The following is a 22,608-nucleotide window of genomic DNA, read 5'->3' as shown; positions in this document are numbered from 1 at the left end:
TTTGCTAATCCAAAACATCGACTTTCGTATATAAAAATTGTTTTATGTCAAAATTAGCAAAAATCTTCTGTGAAATAAATATTTGGTATAGTGGAACTAACAAAGGTAGGACAGTAAAATTTTGCCTATTTTACCTTTGTTAGTTCTACTATAACATTTTTTTACACAGAAGGTTTTTGCTAATTTTAACATAAAATAATTTTTATCTCTGAAAATTATCATGTTAAGTTAGCAGAATATTACATAACATGACATGAAATTCAACATGGAATCATAAAAAAAAACATAGTCATTCCATTAGTAGCAAAGTTATTAATTTCCAATACTTCCGGAAATGCCACCATGCTGAAAGCTTTTTTTAATCAGTAGATCTTGGGCTCAAATGCCTGCATTCTAAATTATGATTTTCTAGCTTTCACGATTCTCTAAATGGACATCTAATGGACACTCAGCTAAAAACGTCCTGTATACTCATCCATAAAATTACTGGGCCTTCAAATGAAATTACCATACTTCGTTCCATCAACCGCTTCTTCAAAACTGAAATTTTCTTCCGTGAGGGGACTGATATTTATCGCTGTTCTTTTTATTTAGATACAGTAATAATTATTTCAGTGAAATTCTTTCTGATGTTTAAAGCTTTTAATGAGATTTTGTAGGAGTTTGAAAAGTCATATAAATTCTGCTCAGTATACTTGTTGCTTAGTGGACCTTTCCTAACTTTTTCTTATTAAACAACTTCAGGTTTTTTCGCTTTTTATGCCTTGATTTTAAATTAACGTGCACTAACCATCTCTTCCAATTTCTTATATTCTACATTAGTATTCAAAAATACCTTTATCTCTGGAAGTGGGTTTGAAAGTCCTCGAAAGGGAACAACCATTATCCTCTTGTCTTTAGTTGAATATTTTATTACTAAAAGTTGGAAATATCTGCTTAATGCTATGATCAATTGGAGCAATTCTCTGTAGGATTTTCTACTAGACACTTATGAGAAGGCTCGAATGGTATTTCAGAGAATTGGTCAAAATTAAGTTCACTGGATTTATTAATTTAATTTGACGCTCAAGCGTGATGTAACTACGCCTATGGCCGATGTCCGTGAATGTTTCAAGGCTGCAACTGATCTGAACGCACATACTGGGCGTTTCTCTTTTAAGCAAAAAGCCAATTGAAATTCGCTAAAGCAAGATATCCGTTCTGTTAACTTGGCCGATTTTCGCTCTATATTAAACTGGTCTTAACGAGAAAAAGTACGCACTTTTATTTTAATTACTCTCAACAAGCATCCGGCCTACAGAGTGAGACAAGAAACACTTTCACCCAATTTTGAATTTAGAGAAATATCCAGCAAGAATTCGGTATTTATTTTTTAATTATTTAGTTCAATAATTCTCCTCATGCCGGTGGACGCTCATTTTAATCCCGTTATGATCATAATGAAAAAAACTATTGCACAATTGAGAATTTAAGAACAATTATTCTTATGAAGGACCTGAAACGAATAATTCCTTTCATACAATTGTTGTATTCTCTGAATGCAAAGCGATCGCCAATATTTCATGTCCACCATGTATCTTATAAATGCATCAATTTTCGATCCTGTCCATTCGCCTCCAAACCAGGTCAGGCCTATGATGCTGCAGACAATCTCGATCTAATTAGCTATTTGTTATTATTTCCCCAGATTTTTATGCTCCACTAAATTCCTATCAAGAGAACTAGCTTTTAATTTTTTGCACTTCACTCCGTATAAGTACTGGATTTGATTAGAGCTGAATACATTTTAGTCCGTGTCACTGCAGGAACATGAAGTTCTTGGTGTTGACTGGTGTTATATTTCTGTTATCGTCCTCATGGGCGAAATCGGAGGGGTCCCACGGATTAATCACCCTGTCGAAAATTTTGCGCCAATACATTCATACGCAACCCGATGATGTGAGAATTGGTGACGGTGTGCACATTATCAGTACTAGGAGTGAGAACGATGCCAGGGCCTACGGGGATGATGGCACTCTCTTTGGAGCCATGGAAAGTTATCTGGATAGCCACGAACTTCGGATACGCATGGCCGAACTCATGCCTGGAGAGGGATTCGGACGAGCTTTTAAGACAGCTTTGGATGAAGAAACTAAGGAAAATGAGAGTGAGTACGGAATTTTCTATTTCGTTGCTGATAACCGATGTACCAATAAAGTCTCATCTCACTTGCAAATTTCAATTTATTAAAAGTCAAAAGGATTTTTCCATAAAAGTGGAAATTTGAAACAAGTCGACTGTTAATTGAATGAGGCTGAATCTGATATGATTGAGGATGACCCTAGAGGGTTAATTTTATGCTACGATAGAATTGTAGATTGACTCGCCTTTTTACAGTCATTAGGATTGCAGAATAAATTTTCAACTTGTGTAAATAAACTGCTCACGAAAATTAGTCTTTCAGACTCAATTTACGTTGTTTAAATACGCTGAAATATTTTCTAGATACGTACAATTATAGCGACCAGCAACTAAGTAATAACGAAAGTTCTCACATAACTATAGCTACCACATGCAGTCGGTTGAACATTGGCATAGAATTATTTTTTGCCCTGTACTCCGTTGAGACTTTTTTTTAAAGAGTGGTCAATTATTCTAAAATAAATGGGCTATCAGAATATGTTTTGTTCATAAAAATAGGACAAAGTTTTCAAATTAAAAATATATACGTCAAATCGCCAAAATATGAGCAAACACCCTGAAAATGTGATTGTTGGAAATTATGCACTCAACCGTTTGAGTAAATTCTAAGAAGTTGGGCTTCTATTGTCGAAAACTGCGAGTCAAATGACTCTCCCAGACCCTCTAAATGTCGCGCAACTATCCTTATGGAACTCGCTTTATTTGGGACACCCCATATACTCTTTCTCCCTATAATACTTTGAATGAAATACGTGAAATCGTTAGACTTGAGATTATTTGTTTTCGTTTCTCTCGTTCTTAACGACGTAGCCTCATAGGAGGCTATTTGCCTGGTGCTGTCTGATAAATCTTCCGAATCGAGCAATCTGGCAATCAGCAAAGTTGCTTTTAGCCAAAACTGCGACGGAAAAAATAAAGACGCCGAAAAATAGGGGAAATCTTATACCATTAGTTTTTCTATAGAACTTAATTAGATCACGCATTTGACGACCAATCTCAATAAATTTGAGAGTAATGCGAAAAAAGGTGTAAGAATTGCAATGTTGAAGGCAAGGTTTTGCAAAAAATGATCATGGCGTGCTATATGAATACCACACCATCATCAATTCATCATCGCCATGCAATAACAAGACTAACCTTGAAACATTGCGAGAAATAAGATTTGATTTCTACGAGCCCCGCAAATCTGGTATAAAGGTTTAATCATATCTTTCTCGTTTCCTCCACGTGACTGTGGAGAGATTTACATTGCATATTAATCAAATGGAGTATTTTAATTGGTAATACCACCCTCGTCTTTAAAATGTGTATTAAGACGTTTTCAAGTGAATAGTCAAAAAATAAAGACTAAGACAGTATAGGTTTTGTTGCTGCCCATCACAAAAAACCGAAAAGAAAGTATCCACTTTTTGCATCATTTCTTAATGTATATGATAACGAAACCATGTACCTCACCACTCACAATTATAAAGCAATGTGTCTTTAAACTGTTTTTCAAATTCACATTTATTCCAGAATTTTTCCGCGTTTGTGTTTCCACCACATTAAATTTATCTTATTTTTCTATCGTCATGGGAATACCAAAATTGAATTCATTTCATGAAGATTCTAGTATACTATCACTTTTTTAAAATAGCGCACCAGGATTTAGCTGAAACTGGAATTTCCACAGCTCTTTCCAATTCTCCCAGTTTCCTTCCTCTAAGGGAGTGGAGGACGGGGTGGTTATGAAATATTATTGAATACACAGAAAAAATTTCAAAAACCTTGTCATGGAATTATCTAAACACTGATCTTATCATTCTGGATATAGAATAACATGCTAAAAATTAAAAACATTAGGTTTGCCATTCCGAAAGGGGCATTCTTATGGTGCACATCTGCGACCTAATAATGCTTTAATAATTTAGGCATTTCTTTAAAGATTCGCTTTTCCAATTTTTACATCCTCACATCAGGATTTTATTGTAGCAAAGACTATTAAAGTAAATAGGAATATATAACGCAGTTTCCCCCCCAAACGTTTCCAATCGTAGACAAGCAAGTCTGGAATAGCGCATTGGATATTAACGCTTAAATCCAATAAACATAAAACCGTCTTATATTTGAGATAAAAGTATTTTATAAACTCAATACAAAATTGCCAGCAATTTAATCTTGAATATAATGCAATCTTCTAAATCTAATAAGTTCTGCATTGTAGGGACAATACGGTTTCCATTCCAAAGCGCCTAAAAATAGATCAATTTTTTTTCAGTTGCAACAACGCTCGAAACTTGGAATTAAAAGTGTACTATGTCGGAGCGTATTGATGAGCAGGTTGGCTTGAATATTTAATAAAAAATGGGTCCTGAATACAATAATATAACTGAAAAATGATTTATCTCATTTTAGGAAATCCCCAATCGTTCGCATTGCCATGCACAATCGGTCCTTTGTATTACAAGTATTCTACAAAAGATTTAAAAAAAGACTTTTCTGAATAAATGAGATTTGAAAAACAGAGTTTAGATATATGCTATATAAGATGAGGTGAAATTTAACTTAAGAGTGATTTTTTCATACACAGCTTTCTTAATTTCAGATGAAGCAAGAGGAAGCCGAGCCAAAGGAGGCGGAGGAGGCGGTGGCGGTGGCGGTGGAGGCATCATGCTTATGGGGATGATGATGGGAAAAATGATGGCTGCACTTGCAATTGGTGGAGTTGGATTACTGGCCATGAAAGCCCTTATGGTTTCAGCTCTCGCCTTGATGCTCTCACTCATAATTGGTCTCAAGAAGTTGGTGCATCACGAGGACGATGGAGGCGGTGAGGAGCATTAGAATGTATGTATGTGTACGAGGAAAATAAAAATTTTTTCAGGTCACCATGTAATTCATGCTGGTCATGGCCATGAGTACCATCGTAAGAAGAGAGAAGCTGCAGAGGTTGCTTATCAGGGCTGGCAGCACTACAAGACTCAATAGTTTAGACTGATATTTATGTTTATTTATTTATTTATTGAATCATCTCATCATCATCGTCGCACTGCATTTCTCATAATTCTTTTTTTATACCGATCTCTAGTACATGTAATAATTTTTAATTTCTATTCTTCTCAAAATTTCTGTTCTTTCAATGCTACACATGAAAAACTACATCAAAAAATATATACAAAAAAGCCACTGAATGAGGAAATAAAGTAAAAAACTTTAAAATATATCCACCTTTTAATGTAGCTTTGACCCAATTTCCAATAAATTTCTCTGCTCACTGTGCTCACTCTAGGGGAAGCTGGTGCAACTCGCACAGATTTTGATATTGTATTTAGCTATCGATTTACAGCCAGTACGTGATGGACATTAAAGTAACTAGAAAGCCTAAGTTTGAGCAATTAAGTAGTAATTTACTAATTTTAAAACAAACTGAGAGCAACGTCCGCGAAACTGTTTTAACCAGGCGTTACAATGAACCAGACCTAATTACACTTTTATTACAGGGATATGTAACGTCCTTGAATAAAACGATACATTTAACATAAAGGCCGCCCTCGAAATAAGGTTCGAACCTTCCCCATTTTCTTTCCCCATTTGGGGACAAATCGAATATATTTTATAAGCCAATAAAGACAGCGCGTGTCTCATTTGCTCCGCCTTCTCCGCAAATAAATTTCTCTTTTTGATAATAAAAGATCAATGAATTGGATTTGTTCACCTAAATATAATATAAACGGCCTCGATTTGATAGACTGGTTTTTACCGAAGAATGAAAAGAAGAAAGCTCTACATCAGATATTGTAAAGATGGTGATGGAAAAACCTTGTTTTGCTCTTCCTATGGTATGAAGAAAGAGTTTCATGAAAGCGCTAGTTGTATATATTAAAGCTGCCTTTGAGGTTAGTACGCAGAGTCTGTTTGAATTCATAAGAGGTGGATCATTACTCTGAGGTGAAGCAGAAGACCATAATAATGAATTTTTAACTTCTGTAAGCCAAAGCAAACAGAACTTTATATTACACATGGCTATATTTGAATACATTAGAAAATTTCATACATTTTAATATTTTAAAATTTAATTATTTTAATAGTAATACTGTAATGTTTTAACTTCTCTTCATGTTTGTCATGTTTTAATATCGAATGGATAGCAAATAAGTCACCATAACTAAACCAGATTAAATTCTAGGCAATCTAGTTTAAATTAGACCTAGTTGTGCCAAACACAACGTAATACTAATATTAGCATAGTGTATTATCCACTTATGCTATACCTTTTAATCTAATTACTGCCTTTCATAAAGATACCACAATAAGTTATTAAGTAAAGCAACTCCTCGCTTATATGCCCGAGTACTTCGTAATATAAGGTGTATTGTTGCTGATGAATGGAATAAAACTGCGTTCCTACTTCGATGGGACACTAATCTATGGCGGCGAAATCCGAGGAATTGAACAATGAACTCTTACGTATTATATGCATCAATTGCGCTGGCGTATGACACATGTCTGATGACAAAATCACGCCATATAGGGACACAAATAAATGGCGGACTTCTGGTCAAAAAATTATTCCGCTTTTAGTGGAAAGCAATTATTATCTGCGACATCCATTGCCTCAAGATTGTTCCAAACACTGTTGGAGTATTAAGTATAAAAAGACCCTTAAAATTGCTTAAAGAAAAATATTCTATGGGTTGAAATAGCATATTAATGTGTTCAGATGCCATATTTGGGCAATATTCAAGGTCTAAACGGTGAATGTACTAAAAATGTTGAAAATAATTTTGTATTCAGTATTAGTAACTTAAAGCTAAAAGTCGCTTGTCCGAAACTTGTTAAATACGTCATATAATATTAAAATCCCAACGAACTGCATCTCTCTTCTCATTATTACATGACTACTTAGGACCACCTAATTTAGCACGTTAAAATGCAAACACATAATTTCCACCTCAAAGCCCATAAAAGCTCGCAATCTAATTTAGCATTAAAAAGAAAAAAATAACAGACAAAAGCACAATGAAGTGACAAAAGCCGAAATTAGCCCTGAAATAAGCGCGTCAGCTTAATAAGCGCCAGCGTCCTGTCCGAGGCTGAGATCCAATTTTTAATGGAGTTTTATAATGGACAGCACACAACGTGGAGAAGGTCTCGGAAATAGACAATATGAGCATCGAATGACAAGGCTTTACGTTCAGGGTGCTGAAGAATAAAGGATATTTTTCCCCGAGAGCAACCAGGGACCATGAAATCAGGGCCGCACTAGAGCTGTGGCGGACAGTAATTATCTGATAGCTTTACCTCTAAAATACAGATCCAATGATCCGATCCGAGTAAAATATTGCCTTATAAAACAAAGGAACTACGAGATTAGTGTTTTTATTAGGACTATAAACTCAGTTGTAACCATCAGACCTAAATAATTCAATACAATTGTGTGAAGTAGGTAAAAATCTGTACTTACAATGTAAACAAATCATTTTATTTTTATTGTTTTTGGATTCCTTTGGGTAAGTCCAGGAAATCGTTTATAACTTCCAGTTGAAAATTTTCTCTCTCTCATGAACTATAAAATATTACGAGTCCTTTTACCTCTAAGCCACGCGATTTTCTGGATTAGACTTGTAGCAGAAACCCTCAGTTACTCTGAATAATTAATGAGCTTACTAGACAGCATGCGAAGCTAAGTTTCATTCTGCTTTTACTGCTCTACCAATATGGTTTGAATCATCAAGGGAAGTTTTAGTCCGTCCCTGCACCAGGAATCACAGATTGGAAAAATACCGAAAATTAACTATTATTACACAGTGTTGTGCAACACTTCGGGTAACAATATTTTAGTAAAATAACCTACAAGTTTTTGAGGCTGCTAAAGTTGTGATACTCACGTCGAACCGATAATCGAAACGGGTATGGAACCATTTCCCCTTGTATTGTACAAACTGATGTTCCAGGCTGGAATTTTCGGTTTAGATGAAAGTAAAACGTTTATGCATTAATTGAGTTTTAGTTGAAGTTCGTCAAAATTTCAAAAAACTCCTTGTTAGTCACAAAAATTTCTGCGAATTAATTCAAGTCATGCTGTAGAATTTCAGCAAAGCTGGATGAAGTAGCATGAGAATCAAGTGGGTACCTTTAGCTTTCGTTTCCATAAAACTAATTTGCAGCAATATCGTAGCGGTGCCTTTGGCCAGAGAGTTCGTGTCTCGACTTGAAATTGGTCAGAATTTTATGACGAAATAAATATGGATGAGTTATGTTCCCATATGCCCTTGCCCATTGATCTAAAGCCTCCAAAATTTGATATTTAAATCGCTGATCTGAAAACAAATTGTCTAAATTTTTAAGATAAGGCAGTTTGAGAGTAATTCTTCCCATTAGATCACTGCTTCTTTCCCATGTAAATCTTGCCATGTAATTCATATTATCACAGTGTCAGTCTAGGCGTAATGGAGATTATCTGAATTTTTAATAACAGAAAGAAGTTTCTGAACTTTGAGGAACAACCTGAATCCACTATATAGATTTCTTTTTATGTTTCGGGAGAGGATGTTTTTCCTTCAATAACCCCAAATTGCCTTAAAAGAATTTATGCTCATTTTTACCAGAATCGGAATCTTAGCTGACTCGAATTGACCTTAAAAAAAAATTAGTATATTCTCGAGTATCCTGAACTGATCCCTAGGGAAATTCACTGAATTTTTAATAGAGGGAAGTGTCCATAGCTCTGAGTAAATTAAACTGATCTCAGACGAATTTATATTCGCTTAATTTCCCTTCCGATGCGGCTAACGATGATCCTTCACCATCGTGAAGGGCTTTTGCCAAAGACCTTACTCTTCTGCTGCTTCCACGGAACCTCCCATTTGTGCAAATTTGCGGTCTATAATATCCAGCTTGTGTCCAGTGATAAAATGTAGATGAGCTGTAATCCCACATATCCTGCTAACCGTTCAACTCAAATCCCGACATCTTCCTGTCAGCGGATCAGATTCCACTATCCTATTCAGCATTTGCTGTAATTATGTTACAGATAGGGAGTGTTCCCACGGTCTACTTATCATCTGCCCTAAAAGGTATTTTATTTACTCAGTCAAATCATGCTGCCTCAAATGTTTCTGGGTAAAAATGGCGAAGTTCCATTAGAATGCGCACAAGTTACTAATAAATAAAAAAGATTTTGAGGCACACGGAGTTCGTGCGTTCTTTTCAAACTTGAAAAGTCGATGTGAAATGTAATCAACCGCACCAGAAACTATATGACTTCTAAGTGTCCAAGATTTTAAGGCGCAATAGTGCGAAAGTTTTTCACACTATCTCTGATTTGGAATTCAAGTGTCGTTTTCGGCCCGTTAAGATAATGCAGCTTGAAAATCATAGTAATGGGCCGCAACAGAAGAATTATTGTCTAACCGGAATTCACCCGAATTAGCTGTTAATAATTGACTCTATGTATGCGTAGACATCGTAGGTAGTTGGAACGCATAATTATTAAGGTGTCCAAGGGGTCGGACATGCCGAGCTGTTGCGCTTTTGTTGGTGCTCGGACTTGATGAACATTTTCACTTTATTAGGTGCTAGTTTATTGAGATAAATAGTGTTTCGCACCGTCTGCAATTTCAATTGCAATTTCCGTAAACTACGTATTAGAAAGTGGCACAAAATTAACACTGCATTAACACACCATGCGCACCTACTCTCACCTAGCAGACGGTTACTGAACCACTTAGACTTGAACTTGAAACTATTGATAATCTGCATGAAGCATTAGACTGACGCTACCTTCGCTTTGGCTTGAAAACTGAAGATGGCGCTCTAGTCCACATTAACTTTCGTGTGTGTATAAGAAATTAGGAAATTCCCCTAAAGGACGCATAAATTGTTCCCTCGCTGAAAAATACCAACACGCGAGTTTTGTTGGAACTAAAACGTTCTTTTCTGCTAAGAGGCACAATGCCTTAAAAGCAGGCCCCAGTTCCAATGTAGAAATCCAAGAAATGAGTTCTTCCGCATACTTGAGCCTTATTATATCCTGACATAGATTTGTTAAATTTTCCGTACGTAATTTTACAAAAATAACCTGTAATTTGATATGCTTAAAGGTATCCCACGGAATTCACGTAAGTAGGCACCGTGCAAGCCAAATTAGTCCCAAATTCTCAAACCACAGGGCTGCCATAAAATGATACTATCACTGCAAATCCCCCACAAGAATTAAATTAGGAAGCTGGATAGTTTCCAAGCCTTTTTTACATTAGGAATACTTACTGTTCCGAGGCGACACAATTCGGAGAAACTCGTTTAAAAGTTGACCTAATTACAATATTCCCTCAATAAGTTCTGTGTTCGTAACCACAGTTTTATGAAGTTAAGTGTGAGCCAGCAGGAAATGCAATTTGTTCAAACCATCAGGCACGAAGCAGACCTCAGCAGTCTTAAAATTAAGCTAATTGTCAGATGAAGAGACGTGAAACGTAGGTAATGACTCAATTATCAGCAATAAAATCGTCTGCTTAAGCAATTAACTTTTTCTGCTGGTTAGGTAGTAACAGTTCGGACGAGCAAACTTCGCTATTTAAAAAAGTACATACAACTTTTAGCTGAGGAAGAAAAACACAGAAATAATTATACAGCGTGTAACATATCATTATGGAAATATTTCAGGGGCGATAGTGCTTTGCAAAATAATAAAAAAATGCTAATAGGCCCATGCTTAGAAACGCACCATTTTGATACACAAGGTGGTAAGTTTCATATTTTTCTCTCATATTTTGTGTTTTTCTCAAGTTAAATGTTTGAAATTTCGTACACTTACGTTCTTTGAAACCTTCTACAATAAATTGTCAAAATCATAAGTAGAAATATATAGGATGTTATGTTTTTTTGGGTAATATGTTATTTGATGTCTTGTATCTTTTTTTTGGAACACCCTGTATGAACGCTGATGTCAGGTTTAAATTCCTTCCTCAATTCTTTAGCTCTTTGATGCCTTGCAGTTTTTCGAACTTTTCACCGTTTTCGTAGAACTTGCAAATATATATATCAATGCAAAGTAAGAATGCAAAAAAAGTAAGGAAAAAAATCCTCTGACTCAGGCATCAATCATCTGAAGTAATTTGTAACATTTTATCAAATTTATTAAAATAAAAACAAATTTAAACGGAAAAAAATTATAAAAACTGTTGATAATATCTGAGAAAAAACGTGAAACGTTGCCACCTTGTATATCGAAAATGGCGCGTTTTTGACCATAGATGTACCAACATTTTTTTATTACTTTTCAGTAGTACTATCACTACACCCTATATATCCCATCGGGCTGCTAAGCGATTTGTAAAGTCTGACTCCATAGATATATTATTCATCATCCCTTCAGTTTTCTCAAAGAGACTGAAAGTCTTCATTTTTAGATCGTTGCGAAAGTGTTAAAGATCTTTATGGAGATCGTTAAGAAAAATCTAACATGTCTGTCACCGGGAACTTTTATTTCTGCGCCCTATTTAGCTTAACCCCCCCCAGAGAGGTCTTTTAGTTAAATTAAGTTATGGGGCATATCTCTTTGGGTCCGCCCGAAAGTATCTAAAGAGGATTTCGCCCTTATAGCTGCAGGAAAGTGCGTATCGCAGACACTTAAGATTGAGAAAAAACCTCTATGTTTTATTTTCCCTAGAAGCTTTGACGAACGTAAACCGATAAGTCCAAATGCGTAAGGACGACATCGAAACTCTTATGAATGCAAATTAATATATGCACATTAGCACGTGTTACCTAGATGAGTACCAGTTTAATTAGTACCAATCGTGCATGCTAATCGTTACGTTATGCGTTAGAAAACTATGTCCCCTCAAACATTACTAGTACTTGATATGAATATTGGTACAAATGTAATGCATTTTTGCATATTTATTAGCTGCCTTCTAATTGAAGTCGCAGCTGAATAATGAGTCCTAGTGCTTCAAAACGTGCATTACACAGTTGACTCAAAAGACCAGTTATTGAATGAATGGGAACTATGAGAGCGAAAACGAACATGCCAGGTACTAATTAGAGACAAACAATCAGTGGGAAAATTACAATTAGGGACACTCAATATTCATTCATTCGGTTGACTAGAAAACAGTTGGCTAGCGTATCATCATTATCAAAATGTATGCCGAATCAAACGCTTTACTTCTAAATATTAAATAACGAAAGCTTATTATTACTTGCAATTCCGAACATAACATATTGACTATATGTGTCAACTTAAAAGGTGAAACCGTCGTTTATTTTGCATACTTGTAGGCCGCAACAAGTACAGGAGAAGGCGTTTATTGTGATGTTGGTGCTGGTAAAGTGCAATTTCTCCAGGGAAAGTTGCTCAAAGTTGGAGAATTTGGTCGGATTTGATTGACCTCACGCGCACTTAATTTGTTCGTACTTTAATGTATGTAAGTGACTGTAACGTCGGCGGGGGAATTTTCTAATGATCTTGAACGTAGATGCAAACAGCTGAAGTGACTACGATTATGAAAAGAATAGGAAAGGAAAAACAGATGTTTGGGTTTGCGAATTGAAGGAATAAAATTATGATATTTCTTTATGAAGGCGTTTAAGACGGATCGGTTGACAGCTCCAATTTAGAGTAATCAACAGTTTTCTGTCCACGCTTGCAGGCTGCCGCAAGTAAAGAAAAATGTCTTTATTGCGATTTTGGTGTTCGCAAACAGCAATTTTTTCAGGGAAAGTTACTCACAGTTGGAGAAACTTGGAGCTTCAGCAGAAGTCCCAACAGTTGCACAACTTTTAGTCCTGCTGAACGTGCCCGTTAATTGCTTACCGTGGAACTGACAATCTCCCCTGTGATTGAACATTCATGATGACTTAGCGGTCACGTTACCGATATATCACATGGAAACTCTAATGGAAGTTTACCTGTAACAGGCCTGTGCGGGTAACATATTACCGTCCGTAATTCAAAGTGGCAAACTCCCTTGAGGGTGGCAATAGCCAAGTACCGCTCGCATTATACATGTATACCACACGTTATCTATTGCCCAATTTTGGGGGACCATTAAATCGTTGAAATTGATGAGGTCACCACACGCTGTGCCTTAATATATCAGTGCTACTTATCGCACTGTTGTAGATAAATTTCTTTAAAAAATTCATACATCGGTATATCATAAAACGTACGTAACGCGTACGTAATGAGTTTTTATTGGACTCGTCCATTTATGGAGTTCTGTGAGGTCGCTAGGCCATAAACTCATTTCATAAAACTTTACATTATGCAGGCATCTATTACATAAACAACTATTATGTATGCCATATAAAATAATTAAAAATTTACGCACATATTACTATCATGAAGATTTATTTTACAACTATTTCAACTTCGATATTCCATGAATTTCGAGGGTAAACTGAACAGGTATTTTAATTATTCAAAATTAATGTTCACTTGGCAGAACTATACACTCTTAAAATACAATAATTAGCTCTCTAAACTGACACCAAAAATTATTAAATCACATAGTGTTAATTCAGTTAGTAGGCTGCAGAAAATCACGTATCATGAGAAAATCTAATTATGAAATATTAATTTTTCGCAGATATTTACACACACGGAAATAAATATATACTTTGCACTCGTCTATGAAAAAAGGCAAGCTTATATATTCGTGCTGATAAATGCTAATATTTTAAATGATACAAAACATGATGATTTCATTAGTTACTTTCTCGCGACCCCTTAAGAAAGTAACCATTACAAACGGAGATCATACTCGCGAAAACAAAGCTAACACACGTACGTGTTAGGAAAAATAAATTACTGATGGATACAACGCAATGAGCTTCTCTACCTAAAAGAACTAATACATACTACTTCATTGGAGAATTACGCAAAATATGCCCTTACCGATTTAGCTACATGCTACGTATCGCCAAAACAACAACAAATGCTAATTGCGATAGTAATAGTCCAACTATCACGAAATCTCAAAAGTATCCCCTAGACAGCAATTCGCCTTTGACTCCCAGCTGGATAGAATTTTTATTTTAATCGGAGGTCGTGGGAAAATAGTGTACATAACTCGCAAGAATTTTTCTTAAAACACTCACGTGATTACAGCTATTGACTGCAGTTCGTGCACAACATTTCACTCCCGTGTGCTAAGAGATATTAACCTACAGTCTGATGGGTGCAAATGAAACAAACACAGGGACGTATTGTATTAATCAGATATATATAACAGTTCAGACAATATTATCAAGATTAGACGTACTTGATTTTCAAATCAATTTTTTTCGTTTAAGTTAAGTCGGAACTATAATGTAAATGGAACTTCTGAAGTAGAGACAACTATTTCCGTTACATGGTAAACCCTGTGTTTGATGTTATTACCCAGTACAAAATAGTAGTAGTAACCAAGTTTTCTTTGTTATACAATAATTGATATATTAGTGTTTAAATTTATAAAGAATGGACAGTAACATCAACTGAATTTGACATAAGAATGACGTTAAAAATCTAACAATTGTCATTTTGTTATTGATGCGTTGGATTTCTAACCTTTATCTGTCGAATCTTGACAGAACAATTCAGCACATGTCACTAAAATTTTATTTTTCAATTTTACCGTCACACATATGTCAAATTCCGTTCTCACTGTACGTTATTTATACATTGGCAAAGTAATTGATTTACATGGATCCGCTCGATTTTTAATAAATTGGAATAGAATATATGTCTCAGCATTCATGCTTTGATTTAAAAGCGGATTGACTTCTACTTTTCAGGGTTCTGCTCTCGTTTCAACAACTCCTAGTCACTTGAATAGCAGTAATTTTAAATTCGACCCTAATAAATGTCAGTACATCATAAATTTAACACAAGAGGAGTATGAATCTCCTGACTTCCTGACTACCAAGCCATTAACAATTTAACGTTTATAGCGGTCATAAACAAAGGAAACGGCAGTTTATCAACTGAGAAATATCAGGAGTCCAATGATGTTGTTTCGTTAAAAACAGGCATAAATTTGCTGCTCCCTCGAGTTTCTAGATCGTTTGGAGTAATCCGCTTTCGGATTCGACAAAAGACCGAAATTTGCGGAAACTTCCACGTATCATTTACAGACCTAGTCGGAGCTATAATAGCACCCTTCACGTATATCTCACATTTACCTAAAATTGGTATCAGTAGGGTCTCTCTGTTACAAATGAACTGGTCATTTACGTGGGCGTAAGTTCTCTTTTAATATTTGACATACTTTACGTGATGGAATTTGCAAAAATAAGTTCCTATGCATTAGATGTGTGGTATGAAATTAAGCCATAATTAAACAACTTTGAAATGTAATGGAATTTCATTAATAACCATTAATTTCAATCAAAGTAATATAAATTCCTTAAAGTGGATTCGTTCTTCGAGCCAAGTTGTAGGCTTTGAGGTTATTATGAAGGCAGCGGCCAAATTCCTGAAATATTCGAGACTCAAAATATATTAACACAGAAAGAAATGCTTTTACTTTTAACGTTATTTTCGTATCCACTCGTAGTATAATAATAACCATATACATAGTTGACGCGATATAACTGTACCCAGATTTTTTCGATATTTGGACCATACGATGTTTCATCTTGAGATCTGATGCCATGATTTTGCATATGGCCCAGACTTTCTACATAAATTAACCACACGAAAATATGTATGTAAATATCTGCCTCGTGGAGCCGATTCAGGACCGACGAGGATTTCTTGGGCGACTCGTTTCACCTCTCAGTCTTCGCCTATGAAGATCAGTGACTCACCATATTTTTTACGTTATCGCTGGCAATTAGCACATTTGTGGAAGCGATTTCATAAGCATATAACGGAGTGTCCATCCGTCCATAAAACTGCCTTAAATAAGTCCCCGGTAGAAAGTAAACCGACTTTTTCCTGTGATCAAGAACCGCTCCTGCTTCTGCATCCGGCACGCGTTTAAAGTAAAAGTGAATGGGCGGAATGACTAGCGGTGTTATATTGTAATTGCAGGTCATGACCTACACTTTAAACCTGATGCACATCATTGCAATTTTCTGCATTGGTGCAACAATATGTTCGTAGGTTAGGGATTTTGCAGTGAAATTGCAAATTCGATTCGTTTCACTGATGCGTCAGGTGGGAATCCAGTACAAGTTGACCTCAATAAGCCGACGAAACTTGAGTATTTTGGCTTTTTTCTTGTCTCCGATTTACAAAAATTAACTGTGAACGCGAGTTTATTTTATAAATAGTTTTTGCTAACAGTTTCGCGATCTTTTGATTCCTCTACAGGGTGATGACGCAACAAAGGGATATAGAAGGTGGTCTCCCTTTCGTGCGCACCCCGTAACTGCACCCTCCTGTAACAACCTGCTCGTTATATAAAACTTTGTATGTTTTGAGTGATTACATAACCAGCTATTATGATCAATATCTTTATTACATAAATTACGGTATTATCAAATTATTAGCGAAAATTAAGCAGGATTTATAAACTCGAGGTTGTACTCGGATTTTGCACGCAGAAATAGGTACAATGAACGGCTAATAAAATCTAAAATAGAAATTTGTAAGCAAGTCTGCTTTGTCACCACCTCATTGTGTGCCAATTTGCATTGATTGAATATTACAGGTCAATGGGGAATGAAATTGAAAATTAATAGTCACAAAATAAAGCACAAAATTGAAAAAACTAAGCAAAAAATAATAAATTTAATTCTTCGATGTACACTTCTGCTCATGAAAGTATTGAACACCTGCTTAAAATTCCATTAAGCAGTGAATAATTACATTTTTCATATTAAATTCGATTTAATATAACTCTGGGCTGTAATTAAACGGGCAAGGATTCGAAATGATGCAAGACAACAATCCTAAACATTATTCAAAACTTTGCAAGAACTATTTAGCATATCAAGAAGAACAAAAAACGCTCAAAATGATGGTTTGGCCACCGCAGAGTCCAGATCTCAATCCCATTGAGTTGCTATGGGATAAACTTAACCGAATAAGAAAGGAGCGTCCCTCGTCTAAACAGCATTTATGGAGCCTTCTTCAAGAGGTCTGGAGAGATTTAGCGCATTATAAGTTAAGAAAATTAATTGAAAGAATGCCTAGGGTTGTAAAAGCAGTAAAAAATGCAAAAGGTGGTTTTTGTGACAAATATGTTTAACATTTAAGTAAATTTTTTCTAATATTCTTGTCCATTTTTGTTTCCTGTTACGTATTAGTTAATAATATATTTCTTAATAAATATTTTTGTTACTTGAAAGTCTTTAAGTGTACTTTTCATCAAGTGTCCATGCTTCCATGAGCGGTAGTGTATATTAGCTGTAGAACGCAATTGAGGTGTCGTTAAGGATAAACCAATTGAATTTTTTTTTGGCGTTGTGGCTCATAGCACAACCATGGCATGTCTTTGTCGACAAATTAAATCAATCTTTGACGGCATGGGATCATATTTTAATTTTTGCAGCACATTTTCATATTGGGAACGCAACATATCGCCAAATCCAGCTGCAAGAATGAGCTTTCAAGCTGTGCTACGAACACACCACTGAGTTTTGAAACTGGCACCTCAGACGAATCTAAATTTATGATTTCGGCTTTAATCCTAGTTACATGTACGAAATACTGACTGGGCCAAATGGAACACTTCTAATGAAAAAAAGTGCTATTTCTGGCCGATATAGAAGAAAACTAATATAGGCTCAATTTTTGTTAGCGCATTTATGCAGGAATTCACGTTTCCATATCGAACACCGTTCCAAAGCTTCCTGACTTTCATTTGCTATCCAGAAACATGCATTATCTCCCTTACCCATATTCATTAAAGACTTCTTCATATCACTTTATACAGCTTTATTTTGAATGATTGTCGGAAATTCCAGCATTAAAGTATGTGTAAAGCTTTGTTTTTCCAGGAGTACTTTCCTTAACAATTTAAAACAGTCAGAGAAATGGCCTGTCGGAAATCCGGTAGAAAATTGTTGGGACATCCATTACTCGCCCAACTCTGTCAGGCATTATTTAGGATTAAAAAAAAGGTTTCCCAAATGTTGGAACGTTCATTAAAAAGAGAAATCATATATATTTTTTTAAACAGAATTCTATTCTATTCTATAGACATATTTGGTTTGCTATGCATATCGTAGCGCCAAGACCGCGCTACAATGCCGTCTGATTTATTCGGCTTCGGTCTCTTTGGCATTTTATATTTTTGATACGTAAAGGAACTTTCTTATTCCAATAATGTGAATACGCAGTATTATCACATTTTACCGAACTCAGTCTGCTAGCAATTTAAATGTTATGTTGATGAGTTTCAAAAGCGAATGGCAATCGCATTTTCGACAGAAACCGATAGGAAGATTCTCTCTTAATATTGCCCCGTTCCTGAGTCTGATGACCTCACTGGAATTTAATCATATTCCTTGACCATCTGAGATTTATCATTTTTCTAGATTAAGTGGTTCTTGAGAAACATCTATTATTCCCTACTTTTATTCAATGAAGCTGAAGAAAATGGTGAGGGAATCGACATTCTGATAAGTAAACACAGTATTTCTCATGTGTATAATATGAAGAAAAAATTGTTAATAATTTCGTACTCGCGCTATTCTAATTAATTGTGTGGAGAAAAATGTTATATGAAAATGAGGCATTTTTGTCAAATACTTCTGACGACGAAAATCGAATATTTTCTTTAACAATTCCATGTGTACGAACGAGATTGTTGAGATTGTTGTGAACGAGATACTGTACATGTCAACGCTTGTAGGACTTATCCACTCATATTAGTGGAAATGGCGTTTAATATCCTTCGGAATCATTTAAAGACGTTCCTACTTCTCTTGTTATCAGTCAAGCAAAAGCTTTTTGGTTTATAGGAAAAGTTTTCTAATCAATCCGGGCAATTCTGCTTCTATGCCCACTGTTTAACCAAAAAGAGGTAAGGTTAACTTTCCAATCGATTGAAATCCCTGGGTTAAACTTTTTTTTACTTTCTGACCTTTTTTCCTTCAATATTACTTTTTCTCTCTCCAAATTGGAAGAATCGCAAAGTAATGTGAATAATTTATCGCTATCGAAGGTAGATCATTGAAAATTTTTCAGGTCACAATGTAATCACTGTAACCCCGTGTGCAAGTTCTTGAAAAAACTCTTTAAATTTCCAAACATGGATTAATCATATGTGATTATAATCAGGTAACGTTTGGGAAAAACATTTTCCTGTAGCCATGAGGAAATTTTAATTAATATAAATTTTTAATTATTCATTTTGCACTGCATGACGTGAACTTACGCTCCTTTGTGCTTCCCTATAAAAATCGTATTTTCATGACAAAACTATGATTAGAAAATGTCGTTTACAATTTTATCAAAAACCTGATGGAAAATAAACAACTGGAAGTATGAATTGACGACGCTTATTCTTACCCATCTTTCTTCTCAATAAAGCTCCCTCAGGGATCGCCCCTTCCCCCTTCGTTTATAATGTATACCGTCATGATATATACAACTATGGGTTACAAGGCAAAAAACTCCAGAAACCCGATTCCTTAAGAGAATGTGCAAATGATAGGCACAACAAAAATTACATCAAATTCCCATCTTTAATAAACATTAGTTAAGTAGTTTAATTAGATTGGCCGTAGAAATTTATTCGTTTATCAATAACTGTGTAATACGGAACATGTTTCAAATAATACCTTAAACTTAAGACTCACAAACCACTTAAAAAATGAATAAAAGTGAACTTGAGATGGTCAAAAGTGACGTTAAAAATATCAATGCTTATAGTTATAAAAACATTCTCTGAAAGAAGGCCTTCTGATCTTATTACATTCTATATGCTAGAGTAATGAAGAGTTGCCTTACGATTATTTCTGCTCAATTACCTGTAATTTCATTTTTGAAAAAATATTTCGTGGTCATCTTGTCGGTTAATAAATTGATGCAAAAAAATACAAATAACTCTTATTGCAACGAGTTCCTGAACTGGAACATCCTATAATCCATGTAGTGGAACGCCGGAGCAAGGAAAACTTTATTTTATTAGAATAAGTTTAACGAATTTTTTATGTAATCTTTCTAGACGATTTATGTAAGATTGATAAATTTATGAAACAAGCGATGCATACCAACTCCAACACGCTTTTTACCAAAGAATTATACAGTGTGTTCCTGGACAGACGAAATGGCTCTTGTTAAAAATGAAAAAAATCTTGATTTTTATTTAAATTTTTTCCCGATCCCGATAGGTGAAGAAAAATAAAGAAAAACTGGAAAATATAGAAAATAATTAACAAAAAAACTAATGAACAGCAATTAATATCTGCAAATCCCAGATATATATTTTTGGCTCACTCTTTACAGCACAAAACGATATCTAGTACAAATACAGGAGACACAACAAGAGACTTCTTTCATTATTTAAACGCCTGCCACTATCATTGGTAATACCATAAACAAAGCGAACACCTCACTAACACCAAACTTCAGAATATCAGTTTACCTAAACAAATTTGCTCAGACGTCGCGTTTACTTAATACTGGCACTTAAACAAATCTCCTACAATCCCAAGTTAATATTTGCACGAATCTTAACATGAATTAGCATGAACAATAAATATTTTTTACACCGACCTGGCACGCGAAATATTCCCAACGGGATCGAAAAGAAGACATAACCAACCGCTACAGAAACAATGTAAACATAGCTTGCGTGAAGCACATGCGGGTACATTCATGGTCTGGTGCAGGTTAACCTTCGTCATGACCGTGGGGCTACTTCTTGGTCTCGAAGACGTCGTCGCCCGAAGAATTGCATATCGCACAGGGCGAAAGAAACGAGGTTAGAGCGCTCGTCTTGAGAAAGCGGTTCCGCGGCACATTCATTATAATCCTCAAGCCCAAAATGTGTTTTGTCGGGCGACATCAGGGTGGGAGATATTGTTATATATCAGTTTAACCCGGTCGGAAGATCACATCACTCAGAAAATCACTACGATGAACTTCAAAATTCTTTCCGTGCTCCTGTGCGTGGCGGTCGTGTCTCAGGCCCTTCCCACTCAGGAAGAGGCTCGCAGCAACACCATCCAAACCGAAAGTGACCTTTTGGACGCGGTTTACACCGATTGTCTCCGAAAAGATTCGTTATCTTGCCTGAAATATAAGATCTACAATTTCGTTGATAAGACCTTGGGTCAAAGGGATAGCATCACAGTGACCGATGGAGTGCAAATCATCAAGACCAGCAATGATAAGGATGGCGCTCCTCGTGCTATTTCCAGTGACGACTCAATCGAATCTCTCGTCTTCGATAGGGTGGCCCGTTGGCTGGAAACCCATACCATCAAAGTCGACCTTAAGGGCAGTGAAATCGTAAACGCAGTACAGAGCACTGCCCGTAGCTTCAGCGACGTAATTTCCGAGGAAGAAGGAGATGGTGTAGAAGAAGGCAGAAAGAAAAAAAAGAAGGGTGGCCACATGGGGCCTCTCATGGGCGCTCTAGCTCTTAAGGCCGCAGTGTTAGGGAAACTCGCCCTTTGGGCCATAGCAGTTATTGCAGGGAAAGCTTTGCTTATCGGTAAAATCGCCCTAGTCCTGTCATCTATCATTGGAATCAAGAAGCTCCTGGCCAGCCAGAATCATGGAAAACACGTGACCTATGAGGTGGTTTCGCACCCTCAGCACACCAGCAGTCATGTAAGCACCCATGAAGTGGCCTACGCGGGTAGCTCCGGACACGGAGGTGACCTCAGCGGGGGCAGTTACGGAGGTTCCGGTCATGGTGGATGGGGAAGGTCTCTTGATGCCCAGCAGCTGGCTTACAGGGGCCAGCAACCAGAGATTGTAGCCCAACCCCAACAGTAGAGACCTTGATGGTTTCAGTACCTGCCAAATCACAGCTGCCTGCTGGAGACGACCCTGTTCATGAGCTGCCTTTTGTAAATTTCGCTCTTGCTCAGCAGTCCCCCAGACAGTTTTATTATTTATGTAATTTATTTTTCTGTAATTTAATTCTAGGTTAAAAGACAAGACTTGACAATAGACCCACGGACTATTACCTCACTACTCTCTACGATTAGATCGAGCTTGCTACGTCAGGCCGTTAGTTTTAGGTTCTGTTAAAGTTGATTACCAATCAAAGAAATGAGCAATAAAAATTAGATTTTTATGAGTTGAGTTATCGCTGCTTCCTTTATGCCGTCTTAGATTTAATTGGGGACAGGACGAGAGTTTCTCCCGTCCTTGTAAGGAAAATGGAAAAAATCGCCCACCTGTGGTGATCGCATGACCATTAACCGGTTGACCGCACCTGAGCATTGCCCTAGAAAAATGAAGCACGCAATATAGTGAAGTGGCATTGTGGGCAGATGCCTCAACATTCCGATCGAAATTACTATCCATCCTAATAAGCAATTAAGCCG

The 22,608-nt window shown here is 36.2% G+C and overlaps 2 protein-coding genes across 2 annotated transcripts; both read left to right on the top strand.

Moving 5' to 3' along the window:
* Positions 1 to 1,775: 1,775 nt before the first annotated feature.
* On the top strand, positions 1,776 to 5,484 carry Osi5 (Osiris 5). Its single transcript, XM_066391748.1, has 3 exons — positions 1,776 to 2,146; positions 4,766 to 4,990; positions 5,045 to 5,484. Exons 1-3 carry the CDS (start codon positions 1,810 to 1,812, stop codon positions 5,146 to 5,148), a joined length of 666 nt encoding a protein of 221 aa, XP_066247845.1. The 5' UTR covers positions 1,776 to 1,809; the 3' UTR covers positions 5,149 to 5,484.
* Positions 5,485 to 21,092: 15,608 nt separating this feature from the next.
* On the top strand, positions 21,093 to 22,360 carry Osi7 (Osiris 7). Its single transcript, XM_066391913.1, has one exon. It carries the CDS (start codon positions 21,185 to 21,187, stop codon positions 22,049 to 22,051), a length of 867 nt encoding a protein of 288 aa, XP_066248010.1. The 5' UTR covers positions 21,093 to 21,184; the 3' UTR covers positions 22,052 to 22,360.
* Positions 22,361 to 22,608: the final 248 nt, after the last annotated feature.

Source organism: Euwallacea similis, chromosome 7 (assembly GCF_039881205.1).
Source record: "Euwallacea similis isolate ESF13 chromosome 7, ESF131.1, whole genome shotgun sequence".
Classification (NCBI taxonomy): domain Eukaryota; kingdom Metazoa; phylum Arthropoda; class Insecta; order Coleoptera; family Curculionidae; genus Euwallacea; species Euwallacea similis.
Note: the sequence above shows the minus strand (reverse complement) of the source record. Positions and strands in the feature narration are given on the sequence as shown.